The following is a 14,222-nucleotide window of genomic DNA, read 5'->3' on the forward strand; positions in this document are numbered from 1 at the left end:
CCAGCAGGTGTTACTAAACCACGAATGGTCATTGGAATCATCCAATTTATGCTATTAGTGTATGGTTTTTTCTTGTTGGCACATAAACCCATGTTGTAATTTTCTTAGAGGTGAGAGACTTAATTGACAGGATTAGAGAAGGGCATATCAAAAACTAGAACTACAACCAGTTGCTTTGAAATTTAAGGTTTTCAAAATAGATTGGAAAAAGTACAGAATATGTGGAGAGTTATTTAGTAAATAAGTGAGTATAAACCAAAGTAATAGCTGAAGAATCTCGCAGCCATGATATATTGCAAGGCAACCAATCATTGTCACAATTCACTAGTCCATAAGAAGGTTATTCAATCGTATTTTTTTCATGGCTGGAGGGATTCATCTTGTTCACACCTTTCTGTCTAGTTCTGATGTCAATTTGAATATGGTGGAGTTGCTTTCCTTTGACAAGGGCTGAAGATTCCAGCTCTCTGGGCTTAGTAGAGTTGTGATAGAAGGAAATTCTAGCCTTGTCATTGGTGGGATCTCATTGCTGAATAGAACTTATCCCATTACTTATCAATTTATCATGAATATTGACTGCATTTCAAATGGAGAGTGACTAGCTTCTGAGGCATCTGAGGAATAAATACTAGGTTCTATTTTGAATTCTGTTCCCTGTGACTCGTTGTAATGTGTAAGCCCATTAGAGGGAAGGATTTTTTAGAGAATTGAATAATTCAATCAGGTTGTATCAATGAAAAATTGTGATTGCCACATTCATATCACTTATTCTAAATAAGGGGTTGTTTCCATCAGTAACTTTATACCCACGAACTCTGTAGGCAGCGTGAAGAAATTGATCTCAAAGTCCTAAGGACAAGCATATACAATTGTATGTAGAGAGGAAGACCGGGTATGGTCCTTGAAATTGGCATGCAAATAATATACAATCACATGAACAGCAAGGTCATCACACAGAAAAATGGGTTTGGTTCAATGTGGCAGGGTTGGGTAGAGTATGCCCTTTCAGGACAATCTCAATGACGGTAAGCGGATCATAGAATGGTGGAGTTAGGGAGAGACAAAGAAAGAAGGAAAGAAAATAAGAGATGGAGAAAAGAGAGAGCTATTCAGGTTCTAATCTTACAGCTAGAAAAGTAGGGGAGGTTTGAGTAATTATCAGAAATGCAGGGGAGGTTCGCGTATTTGTCAGAAAGGGTAGGGTAGGTCAGAGTAATTTACTCGATTTTATAAGGAAGCAAAGGAAACAGAGATCATGACAGGAAAGGGTACATAAGAGCTATGTTTTGGGCAGTCTATGCCACTATGCTCTCTGTCTAGTCGCCCCACTTGAGTACATTGTACATCATGCCATTGTTAATGTGCCTGCATATTTTGAACAGGCTATAAAGTTTCCACTTACCAGGGAGGGAATAGAAAAAAGAACCACCTCTCCTCGGTTCAGTTCCCCTAACAACACAATAAAAAACCCCTCTAATAAACTCCTTCCTTTAACTTACAGCCACTCAGCAAAACACACTCCTTCAGATGGAATAAGACTCCAGATTGATACAACACCCCCTCACCGACATACAATTTTAAGGACCAAAAAGAGATATAAGAATGGAATCCAAAAGTAAGAAACAATGGTGCAATTCCCCACCTCTACGTGGCCCACTTGTCATGGTCCTTTCGCCAGTGCATGTGTGAGAGTCATTCACTCATTCTGTATCAGTATTGAGGGTTGCTATCTCGTTGACTAATGTACAATTTTCTTACTCTTATTTGATGAACTTTTTTTCACATTGAAGACAGAAATGTTTGTGTTCTTTCCCTCCTTGTAAGATAAAAGGATTTGATTTTTCAATTGGGATGAATATCTTGTTGGCCATAGTCATTCTTGAGAATCTTTTTCCATCTTTGGAAGACAATAGAAAATGTTCTTGTGTATCCAGCTGAATGCTTGCCTATTTCCTCATTTCCATATACTTCTTAAGCTGTTGTCACAATGAGCTTTATTGTTTCTTGCAGTAAGGATCCAGGTTACATAAAGAAATCAGAAGGCTGTACTAATAATACAGATGTGGAGGTATATAATGCGTTCTGTGTTCATTGGTTTTATGAAGGTTCTTGCTTTTCATCATTAAAGATAATTTTGGTTTAGATACAAAAGAGAATTTCATATTAGGGTTTGGGTAAATTAGGGTTTATGGAACTAAAGGAGGTAGTGTTTTGAAAGAGAAGAAGCAGATGATGGTAGCCATAGATGAAGCGAGGAAGGATGAGAAATGTGATTGTCATATAGAAGTGGAGAGACAAAATGGGTGCATAGGACACACCTAGGGCTTCAAGTCACTGAGGATTCTTCCACTCCGAATAAATTCAATCATGTTAAGTGGTTTTCTCTGAAGCAATTCATTCTTTAATTATAGACCATTACTTAGAATCTTCCTCAGAGACCGAGGTGAATTTCTAATCTCCTGTTTGCCCTTAAAATATACTCTAGTTTAATGATTGAGAATCTTAAGACTATAGGGAAGTCTACGAGTTTTCTTAATCTTGGAGAAACAACTACACTAATCTCAACCAACAAGCCCGTCTAGAGTAGCGTGGAAAATTATAGAATGTAGCCTGGAAAATTATGGAATTCCAGAATTACACAGGAGTCATGTGGCAAGCTGATAAACCACAAAGCAAAAGTGGCAAAATTAAACTAGTAAAAGCTTAATCTAGCCTAACCAGATGAGAGCAAATCCTCTTTATTGATTATTAAACACAACCCCCCCCCCCCCACACACACACACACACACACCAAAAAAAAAACAGAAAATTCAGGACATCTTTGTTGGCCCATGACATCCATGCTCTTGATACCTGGAAATTTCCAGATCTTTCTCTTGCTTGGTTCTCCTGCACCACAAACATGTAACAGAAAATCAATTAAAATTTTCAAATTCATGGTCTAATTCAGCAAATGTTTAGGAGGTTGGAGTATGAATCACACATTGAGGGTTCAAACATTGGCATATGAAAAAAAGCTCAAGTTATTCTCATGTCAGGACTGGGACCAATTAGTTGCTAAAATAGTAAACAAACTACATACTGCACCTATCCAAAAAAAAAAAAAAAAAAATCCATACTACCAACTCAAGTATATTGAAGTTACCCTCCTTAATTAAGGTCTAGGTAAACTTCCATGCAAAAAACAGAAAAATCAATAAATAATTTCTAATTCATGGTCCAAATGTCTAATTCAGCAGATGTTTAGGAAGTTAGAGTATGAAGCACAGTAGCACACATTCAGGGTTCAAACATTGGCATCAAAAGAAGCTCAAAACTTGTGAACAAGGACGCTCCTCTGACTGAGGTGAGAGGAGTTTGTCTTTTGTTGACTTTAATGCCATGTGGCATTGTTTGTTGCCGAGCAAATTTGTGGACATGTTGTCCAATCATCGTCTACTTTTGGGTTGATTTTCAGGCTCAATTAACATCGCCATGTTTTGAAAAACTTCACTTTTGTATGAAGAACAGGGACTGCTGCCCGCACACCATATTAGCAAGTATCAAAAGGATCAGTGTCAATCAATCCCAATCTTAATTGGCTAATATACTTATATACATGACCCAATCCTCATACTCGAAACCTTATTCTAGATAGGCTGTCAAATTTGAAATGTGGCCTATCAGGGTAAGTCCCCCATCTATCCGACAGTCAGAATGACACAAGACATACTGCGACATTACAGAAATGCTGACAGTGGTGGTACTCCTCTAACCTCTCTAGGTGGTGAGCTCCTTCTCTGTTTCTTACTTTTTAATAGATAAAAACTGAACTGCATGAATGACAGAGGGCATGAGGAAGCCATCTTAGTAGGGATGGGATCACTGTGTAAATGTGAAAAAATTTGTAGGGTATGTAAAACATTAATTATCCCAAAGGATGAATATCTAATCTTATGGACTGATTTTTGTTGTTCTGGACTTCTGATCCTTTTGAATACAACTGTTCGTGCGTGGCTTGGGAGTTTGCCCTCATTTTTTCCATTTTATATTTTTCCCTCCTTCCATTAATTTATTTTCCTCCACAATTTGAAAATTGTCTTATTTAAATGGTGACAATGTATCAATTTCTTCATGTCAAACTAAATGTCAGGTGATTTAGTACTAGATATTTTTATTGAGAAGGGAAATAGTTGTTCTTGTAAAGAGATCTAATAACTTTTAAGAAAACGTTAAGATACCAAAATAGAGTGGAATAAGAACCCTTTTTTTTCTTTTTTCTTTTTTTACTTCAGGTAGAATCGTACAGTGTAATGAAAAAATGTCAAACTTGCAAATCTGATGAGCCAGATAATTATCATTTTCTGGCACGTCTCTTTGACTCACAAGTCATATCTATACACAGGTTTGAGGGGGGTTTTTTATTTTTTTGGATGGCATGTGGAAAACCATGAGAAAATTCAAATGATTAATAACATTATCTGAAGAAACCACTGTGTCCCAACATATATTCAGTTTCAAGCACAATTTGGAGTAGCTGAGCTTTCCCATGATGACGCCTTTGCACCTACTGAGCCTGGGCTCACTTTCTTCAGGAATTCAAGATGTATTAGTTGCACCTGTCTTATAATAAAAGTTCTTTTGAAGTTTTGCAATTTAGAACATTTAGTGAAACGGATCACGAAGGAACCAAAGGATTTTCAATGGTGCTTCCATTGAAGATTGAAAAGGGTGCAAGGTGCAAACCATTTTCTTTTTTGTACTTCCATTCTCAAATTTCAAAGGGATCAGGTTTTCTGTATTTACTGAACAGTGGTATCATATATCTTTCGCACAGTGGTATCATATATCTTTCACACAGTGGTATTCTATATCTTTCATCTTCTTTTCTGTATAGGTGTATAGTTTGTACTGCTGATCATTGAGTTTCCTGTTGAAAACGAATCCAAAAACAATGCAGAAAAGAATGGAAATTGCAACCAACAATCACACAATGAACACAAGAATTTACGTGGTTCGGCAAGATTGCCTACCTCCACGGTGAGATGAGATCTATTTCAGCCACTTGTCCTCACACCTCTCTCAGATTGCATTACAGAGAAAGAACCCTCGCTACATATTTATAGCGAAACCCTATACAGGAATTTTACCAAAATACCCATATACGGCCTCTTAACGACCCTTTCGGAATCAACCCATAAACCAAGCTACGGTATACAAGACATTGTACCCCCAACATTTCCTCTCTAAGGTTATTTCATTCAGTTGCATCTGTTTTATTTTTTTTAGTTCTCTTTAGTATTTCAGAACTGAACTCTGCAGATAACGACCAGACTAGCTTTAACACTTGTTTCCTGCACTCTTGTCTCTTTTTTTTACCAACTGCAGTTTGATTTATTTTTGAAACATTCAATTTTAGAGATGAGCCTGTTCCTTGTTCTCTTTTGGGATGTTACATTCAAATTACTTTCTCACAGGTAGGTTTTTTTGCAGGATTCTCTGTTGAATATTGAACTGAACAATTCCTCTACTTGGGTTGGAAATTGGTCTCAGCTTTGTCCTACCTGCAAGGTTTTTCTCCCTCAAACTTAGGCTTTCAAGGGAACAGGATGTCTTAAATATAATGTTGTTCCCTTCCTCTTGTCCTCCCACTTAATGATCCTCTCAATTTTACTGAATTGAAGAAAGTTAAGGGTCTATCCTTGTTCCTTCTTATTAGATAATCAGACCTGTTCGCTCCAAGCACTGTCCTACATGTAATCGCTGTGTGGAGCAATTTGACCATCACTGTCCTTGGATATCGAATTGTGTCGGAAAGGTAAAATCGATCTACTGCAACTCAGTAGAACTTGGAAAGTAGACTTACTTTGTATGTGTGATGAGATTTTGTTTAATCACTACACTGGCTAGAAGAAAGGAGATGACCAACCTAACTAAATGAATATGTAGCTTTTGAGTAGAAATATGGTCAATCATTCATCTCATTAGATAGTAGGAGATAACCAATGGTTATGAGTTGATATGTGTTTTACGAAAGCATTGGATTTTTTTTTTTTTATTCAGCGTCTTGCACCTGCATTGAATGTTGCTTCACTCTAGATGGTAGGTTGACCATAGTTAGTTGTCAGGTCAGCAAATGTATAAATTTCTATTTTATTAATTAATTCGTACTTCTGTCTTTTTTCTCCCTTTTGTGGGCGTTTTTATTAGTTTGTATCCTTTTTAATGGATAATGCATTATTTACTGCTGCAAAATGGAGACTTAATAGTTTCAGATTTTACAACAATTGTTATATCATCTGTTTTTATTAATTATTCTTTCATCTCCTTATCAATTTCATTGATGTTTCCTCCACACAATCACAGAGGAATAAGTGGGACTTTTTTGTCTTTGTCTGCTTGGGAACCTTGACTTCATTCATCTCCGCCGTGGTTACAATTCAAAGTATGTGCACTGATAAAGACTACTTCCAAAGCCTAGAATTTTTTCACAGTTAAGCAATACCATTGTAGATTGTTATAACCACCCTCATAAAATGTGACAGGTATTCGAACAGAATTGCCAGCAAAGCTTGCAGAAAAATGGATTCACCATGTGGTGGTTGAACATCCTGGCAGAGTTGCATTTCTGGTCGTGGATACCATTGTATTAATTGGAACAGGAGCTTTGACTATAGCACAGACATCACAGGTATTTAATTGCACCATCTTTCTGTGTTCACTAGTCTTCAAAGTATGGTGTAGCTGAAATTCATTATGCCATAGGTTGAAAGCTAAAAGCCTGATGACGTTATAACGAAATCCCAAATCAAATTTGTAGATCCTTCACCTCTGCAGGAGATTGATTGATTTGAGATTTGGTAGAATTTCTTTGTATTGATTTGAGCATTTATAAAGTGCAATGGAAATGTGAAATCTAGATAATACAGTCAGGTTTGCATAAGTTTCTTTGAAAACTGATGTTTAGGATAAACCAGATTCGCAGATGATAGGCCTGTATGATGAGCAAATGCTATGGCTGCAAATATTTTTAGAATTGTGTATTATTAACAAAAGAATTTGATTGCAGTAAAGAGTAGCTGAAGGGCATATTTAGGAATAAACGGGTGCTATTTGCTATGGCAGCACATGAGATGGAAATTGGGACGAAGAGTTGGATGTATGAGTGATTTAGGATTTGAATAGATAAAAGAATAATACTATGGTTGGACTTAATTCTTTTTTTGTAAGTTGGGTGGCTTCAAGTTAAAAACCAACATGCTTTTGTGTAGGGTCAGCTACACAATTGGGGTTCTGAGAATCCAATTCAAGCCTATGTCAGCGAATTTGTGTTTGGGTTACTTGCGTGTGTTATGTCTGTCCTTGTGTATCCATCTACTCAGGTTAATGTATTACATAAGTCATCATATTTGATGGAAAGGTGTGTAAAATCCCAAGACCTTGAAGGTACTTCCATGGTATTTTAAAATTCTTTCATTTTGTTGAATTGTTTTTCCGTTAGTGGAAAGAGGTTCTCACAATAATTTCCTTTGAAGAATATCTCAATATGCATCAAAAGAACCTGGATTTAAGAGCACCTTCCCTTCTTTGATGGAGCTAGAAAGACGAAAGCACCTCTGCTAAAATTTCCTGTAGTTGTTGCTGTGTTACTCTATTGCTCTATTACTTCATCTAAACTTGGAGGATGCAACATGCGTAATTTAGTAATGCTTGCCATCTTCTGTTAAATGGATGGTTTAGATTTAGTAGTCACCCAATGGTTGGGAAGTGAGGGGAAGTTTGGGTTATAAATACATATAAGTAGTGAAAGTTAGTTTTGGGGCTGTTGATGTTTTAATTCAACTCCTTTTGAGAATGAGTATTAAACGCTAAATTAGTTTTATTCTTTTTTGTGTGTGTGTGCAGATTGCGCGGAACATCACTACTAATGAGATGGCAAATGCTGCCCGTTATGGATATCTTCGAGGCCCAGATGGACGGTTTCGTAATCCCTATAACCACGGCTGCCGAAAGAATTGCACCGACTTTCTCATACATGGGTACACTGATGACAATGAGATTGCTTGGCCAACACTGCAGCAAGCCACCAATTAGAGCATCTGTGACAAGAAGCTGCCATTCAACTTTTGGGTTTCTTGCAGACCCTCCAATTTTAATGATGGCCACATCTATTAGTTGCGTGGAATCCAGAGTTCGGCTCCAGTTGGATGTTTCATCATCACTGCCTCCCTGTATACACTGCGTGACTATTGTGAGAGGCCACTCTTCATGCTGCTCTGCGGGTTTGGATTTCTTTTATTTTAGTATTTAAGAGTCCCAACCTCTTTGTACAAGTTGATCCATGTACATGCCATGTGATACATTCACTGTGATGGCAAATCCTGGGCATGCTCGACTGGTGTCCAGTCCCCTGCCACCGGGAAGGTGGGGTTGTGGAATGTAACAACAGTAGATCAACCTTTGTTTTGCTGTGTACCAAAAATAATGCTGTGCTACATATGTACCATTCTTACTGTGCAAAATCAGAAGCAGTTGTCATTTTTGTAATTGCTTTTTCTTGTTTGTTATTAATTTTACCATGGAATGGTAGCCCTTTTGTATTTGGTCATGTAGCCGGGACTGATATTTGCCTAAATTGAGAAATGCTCAATTTTAGTTTAGGTTTGGAAAGAAGGGAGGCTATAGTTGTCACAATTCACAACCCATAGTTGGCCAATGGGCCTGGCATGGAAGACTTCAAAAGAAATGGGGGGTATGAAAGGTATTCATCCACGCACAAGTTCCTTACATGGTAGAGATGTAATGGACAATCTGAATTCGAATTTGATTCAGATTCGTATTTTATTTATATAGGCAATTGGGTTTTGGATACGAAATTTGTTATCCCAATGATAATTGGATGCGGACCGGAAAGTGTGGTTTACATCAGGACTCCCATGAGTTTATCTCTCTCCTCCTCAAAACAAGGGGATAGAGATGTCTTTTCGCTCAGATCCTTGTGTTTACCAGGAATTTCACTCTCTAGGGTCCTTCCATTGCCCTATGTTCTGCTCTGTCGGATCTCCTTTCTCACCATCTTTCCACATCCAACTGTGCTATAGAAAGAGCGCCCAGACGGAGAATCAAAATGATGTTTAATCCAACTACCAGAGTAGTGATTAGCGGTCCAGATCCATTTCCAATTGGGCAAGGCAAGGTGGGTATTAGTCTTGTAGCCATAACAAACGGAAAGTTTTTTTTTTTGTTTTTGGAGAAAGGAGATGACAAACTGAAAGTTAATATGCTTGCCAGTGCCACATTCGTTTGTCACTTGATTACAAGGAGATTTCTGGAAATCCATTGCCTTTGGGCTGCCTGTAGGATGCGGAAGCTTAGTCCAATTGTATATATTCATTTTGCACTTTAGGACCAGGGTCGGCCCAAGATTGAGTTGTTCTTCAGGGCTCGCACGTTTTTGTTTCTGGTGGGAGTAGTAAAAGTTCGTGTGGTAGTTACATAACAGACGTTGGGTGGGCAGCCCCTTGTTATAAAGCTCTCCCTACCCATCTCATATGTCAAATTTCAGCTCAAATTACGACGTGTTATATAAGTTAAAATGATTTCCAAAGTTGTGAAAATGAAGGATGGAAAAAGTAATTTCCATGATACAAACAGTAGTTCAGGCTGCTATTTGGATTCTGATGAAAGAGAATTGGAATGGAAAAGCTAAGACAATCAGATCTTACTCTCCTAATAAGAAAGCCATAGGGATGTGTGAATCGCTATCTCATACAAAACTCTAGATGGGATATGGAACCAATATTTGAGCTCCTCACACAGCTTGTATCACTACAGTGGTAAGTTTCAGAGCTCCCCCAACCTCGACCCCCCACCCACACCCACAAAAAAAAGAAAAGCATTTGTGTAATTTGTCCCAATTGATTTTATAGGACTCCTTCCTACTTCAACACCATTAAGAAAGGGTGAACTAGATGACACAATCTACATGCCACACAAATTTTACATCTTATGAACATTTGGTTCAATATTCAAGGCTATAATTGGAATCCCAAGGTATAGGTATTGAGCGATATATGACAAGCAAAGATGAAAAATGTTGGATAGACACCACCTACATAATAAAAGAATCTGTTTTTTCTGACTCAAAACTCAAAACATCTCATCTCAGGAGATGGGGAGTGCTCTCATCCTAAGAGATTCAACTTTCATCGTTCAATTTCCACAAAATAGACCATGCTTGTAGATCCCTATGAATTGAAACAGGGGGTATTACATTAATCAGTATAAAATAGACCAGTTTGGGTGGATTACAACAACAACAACAAACTCAGCCTTATCCCAACTTAATGGGGTCAGCTACATGGATCCAGCAAATTCATACAAGCATACTTAACCCTGTTGGATACCACTGGGCCATGTCTGATTCTTCACAGGTTCTAGAATACCTTGGATCTCCCCAATAGTTCCCTCATCCTTCCCAACGGAAGTGAGTTCCAAAGCAGCAGCAACATTTTCCTTCACCTGGGTTCATTAATGAGTTAAATTTACAACAGTAACTACACAACTAGATGCCTCAAGTAAATTCCATCATTTTCTATTTTACTCTTAAACCAGCAGAGACCTTTTGAAAAGTGCTATAAGCCTATAAGGCTATAACTATGCAGAAGTGGACATTTGACAATCCTATGTAGTGCCCCAATACCACAGATATCTCTAGCAGTAAGAGTAATGCTTCGCTCTGTTCAACCTTATTTAGGGGGGGCGGGGGGAAGGAGAAGAAAACAAACAGTAGAATGTTGGTTTTATAAAGTTGTTCAATTGGTCATGAAGCAAAACCCGACTCAGATCTGCCTCAACAGGATGACAACTTTTGTTTTACCAAATTCAGGATAGTAACTAAAACCCTTCAATCTTCATCTACTCTGGTGATTAGCCAGTCAGCATGATAATTAGGTAACCCAGACAATCATCTGACTCAGAATAAAGATAAAATAAGAAGGGGGAAGAAGAACAGAAAGTTAAAGCAATTCACATCAATCAACTATGTGCCAAGTATATCCAAGCAAAGTTCTCACACCAGACATGCATAATTACATGGGACTGAACATCTGTGAGGAAATTCAGATGATTGCACTTTTAAAGTTTCTTCCCGATGCAACTCTAAACATTGAGAGAGATTTATTTATTAGGCCAAGTTTCTACTTATGTCACCCACAACTGGAGAATAATGGCAGGAGTTGCTTAACATATTCAGTTTAGCTTAACAGAGGAAATATATTGATAAAAAAAGATCGACAACCCTGTAGTCTGTAGTCCTGACACATGTCAAACCATTAAAGTAATACATTTATCCTCAATAGTTTTGTGACGCTAGAATAACTTCAAAGCTGTTAAAAAATGTACTAGAACTGTAGAAGATACAACTCCCATTTCACAATGAACAAATCATGGAAAAGGCATCCCGGTGAAGGACCAGCAGTATTGAAGAGTTCTATAACCTACAGTAACTCAATGAGTGCTTTATGAGTAAAATCCTTGGACTCAGATGCAAACATCACTTATAGTAACTAATCAACAACAACAACAAAATTCTTGTTGTGAGATGGTGAATTGTTTTCCATCTTCGCATAAGTGCATACGAAGGTGTTTCTTTTGCAGGTATAATGAATTTAACAGTAAACTCAAAAGCCTCGTCTCATAGGAAGTATCTACATTTTGCAAACTAAAACAAGATGGATTGCTCATGTTAGTACTGAAAGAGAGGCAATTGTATTATTCACACTTTCAACTAGTATCACTTCCAAACTAACTAAACACAGAGCATTTATGTTAATGAAAATGTGCAATCAATGCGTGTGAAGAATAAAAACCTGTCTAACGGAGTTCATGCCAACCAGCACAGTAGAAATTTCCTTATTTGACAAGCTGTACTGCAAAGCTAACTTTGAAATATTCTTCCCTTTTGCCTTGCAATGGGCTACCACAGCTTTGGATGCAGACTGTTAAAATGAGACATAGTCACAACATCTTCTAGGAAAAGAGCATATGACAGCAACAATAACAATGGAGAAAGTGCATTACAGTTTCTTCAACCATAAGAGACAAATATAGTTTTCTCTAGTTCAAAGTTTATGTAAAACACCATATCCATTTCAACATCAGGAAAGTAAGTTCAGCATATTAGTTAATGGTTGTTTCCGGTGCCCCATTTCTAGCTTTTAAAAATGATGTTTACTGCGGCGGCAGTTACTATTTCTAAGATGAGTAAACTGACATCAAAGAGGACAAGATGGATAAATTTTGACCTCCCGACAGTCGACAGACTCTACCAGCAATAACAGCACCTAAAGAATCAAAGTGCTCCAATCCACATCAAATACTAATGCTGGTGTTAATCACAACCTTCTTGAAGCAAGCCACTTTTAACACAAAAGTAATATGGGATTTCTTAATGTCTTTTTACAGGTCCCACAAAACTGGAAACCAGTATCCATGGACTAGAAAAGCTTATCCAACAGTTCGGTTTCCTTGGGAAGGTAACTCAAAGAATGCAGCTTTTGTAGTCCTATGATGAATTCATCCATCTGCTCAAACAAAAGATTTGAAACATTAAATGAAGTGATCTATTGGTCTGTTATTAACTGGAGCTTGTAAATTGTAGGGACATCTTTCCACGCTAACGATGATGTAAATTCTAGTATCAAGAATTTAAGAAGTGTGAGCATTCCTTTCCCTAGGCTCCAGGCAGACTAATCGTTGAATGGTACTACAATTACATTGTTCTGTTACGGGAAAAACTTTGTGTTTAAAAAGAACAGGAAGAACAAAAGAAAGGGGACTACCTTGAGTTCTGGCGAAGCTGGGTGCCATTCAGGCGGACCGTTCTCCGTGAGAAGGCCCATTGAAAGTGGAGAAGCGCTGATAATACCAACCCCCTTGCTCTTCAAGTAAGGAAGCAGATCTTCAAGAGTGGAATCATTAATGCCGTAGTGGCAATAGGACAGAATCACGTCGACTGAACCAGGAGGCACTCGATCAAGCACGTAAGTGAAAATACCCAATGGAAGTCCGGTTATACCAATAAAGCGAATCTTTCCTGCTTCCTTCAATTTCTGAAGTGCAGGGATCGTCTCGTTTACTATCTGTAGAAACATGCAATCCATTTCAAGCTTCAGAAGATCCAAAAAGGAAAATAAAAAGTTATAGTAACAGAAATAAAGTTAACAAATACAAAGAGGACCTGGTCAAGAGACCCAAATTCGATATCATGGCAGTTCAGTATATCCACATAATCCAGTTTCAATCTGGCCAAGCTCTCGTCGATACTCTTCGTGATTCTCTCTGCGCTGAAATCGAAACCCTCAACGTAGCGTCCGCACTTTGTCGACACTATAAACTCATTTCTCGGCACCCCTAAAACTTTCAGAGCGTTCCCGAGGACCTTCTCTGACAACGTTCCTCCATAATACCTGCAAGATTGACGGATAAAGAAGAATCTAAGGACAAATGGGAAAACCATAAGAGAAATAAATAAGACATCGCAGAAAGTTGCAAATTTATAATGAATTTGAATGACCGACGGAGAGGTGTCAAAGAAATTGATGCCGAGATGCAACGCTTCACCGACGGAAGCAATGGCTTCTTCTTCAGGGACTTGGCCGAAGACGTTGCCGAGAGGAGAGGCACCGAAGCCAACGCAGCTGACTTTGAGGCCTGTGTTCCCGAGCTCCCGAAGCTCGACCTTCGCTTCAGTTGACATCGTCGTTTCCAGCGTTTTTCACTTTCAGGGCTCAAGCTGGCGATAGTCTTCGCCACACCAGTCTATGTATAAATGTATTATAAGGCTATGTTTGGATACCAAGAAAGGAAACGAAAACAAAACACAACAGATGGCTATGTTTGGAAATGGACAATTTTCTTGGTGACAAGTGACTATTACCGTAAAATCCCAAAACTCACAAAAACAAAAGGGTTATGTGACAAACGCATGTCTATTAAGCTTAAGGGAAAATTTTACAGGACAATAATAACACTAGCAATGACATATGGGGCAAAATGTTGGGCAGTTAAGAAGAATAATATAGATAAGATGAGTGTAGCGGAGATGATGATGTTGATGAGGATGTGCGGTAAGACCAGAATAAATAGAGTAAAGAATATTTGTAGTATAACCGAATTGGGAGTTGCATCAATCCAGGACAAGCTTTGTGAGAGTCTTTTGAGGTGGTTTGATCATGTCCAAC

The 14,222-nt window shown here is 38.1% G+C and overlaps 2 protein-coding genes across 2 annotated transcripts in view; one reads left to right on the forward strand and one right to left on the reverse strand.

Moving 5' to 3' along the window:
* LOC122658161 (probable protein S-acyltransferase 23) overlaps positions 1 to 8,652 on the forward strand; it is a 36,220-nt gene extending 27,568 nt beyond the window's left edge. Inside the window, exons 8-13 of the mRNA XM_043853067.1 lie at positions 2,011 to 2,068; positions 5,473 to 5,550; positions 5,699 to 5,797; positions 6,346 to 6,424; positions 6,525 to 6,670; positions 7,885 to 8,652. Coding sequence (XP_043709002.1) covers positions 2,011 to 2,068; positions 5,473 to 5,550; positions 5,699 to 5,797; positions 6,346 to 6,424; positions 6,525 to 6,670; positions 7,885 to 8,073 — 649 coding nt within the window. The 3' untranslated portion in view covers positions 8,074 to 8,652. The remainder of the gene's footprint in view (positions 1 to 2,010; positions 2,069 to 5,472; positions 5,551 to 5,698; positions 5,798 to 6,345; positions 6,425 to 6,524; positions 6,671 to 7,884) is intronic.
* Positions 8,653 to 10,345: 1,693 nt separating this feature from the next.
* LOC122658162 (L-galactose dehydrogenase) lies at positions 10,346 to 13,793 on the reverse strand. Its single transcript, XM_043853069.1, has 5 exons — positions 13,560 to 13,793; positions 13,220 to 13,448; positions 12,822 to 13,121; positions 11,850 to 11,978; positions 10,346 to 10,500 (listed from the first exon to the last, which is right to left on the reverse strand). Exons 1-5 carry the CDS (start codon positions 13,736 to 13,738, stop codon positions 10,369 to 10,371), a joined length of 969 nt encoding a protein of 322 aa, XP_043709004.1. The 5' UTR covers positions 13,739 to 13,793; the 3' UTR covers positions 10,346 to 10,368.
* Between the last annotated feature and the right edge of the window lie 429 nt (positions 13,794 to 14,222).

Source organism: Telopea speciosissima, chromosome 4 (assembly GCF_018873765.1).
Source record: "Telopea speciosissima isolate NSW1024214 ecotype Mountain lineage chromosome 4, Tspe_v1, whole genome shotgun sequence".
In the NCBI taxonomy this organism is placed as follows: domain Eukaryota; kingdom Viridiplantae; phylum Streptophyta; class Magnoliopsida; order Proteales; family Proteaceae; genus Telopea; species Telopea speciosissima.

Bases quoted from the DNA above. Each gene is read 5' to 3' on its own strand.
- LOC122658162 (XM_043853069.1), bottom strand. From the start codon at position 13,738: ATGTCAACTGAAGCGAAGGTCGAGCTTCGGGAGCTCGGGAACACAGGC. The intron at 11,979-12,821 runs GTAGTCCCCTTT...TCATTTTAACAG, and splicing joins CAGCTTCGCCAGAACTCAAG to TCTGCATCCAAAGCTGTGGT. The intron at 10,501-11,849 runs GTTTTTATTCTT...TAATGAACCCAG, and splicing joins GCATGAACTCCGTTAGACAG to GTGAAGGAAAATGTTGCTGC.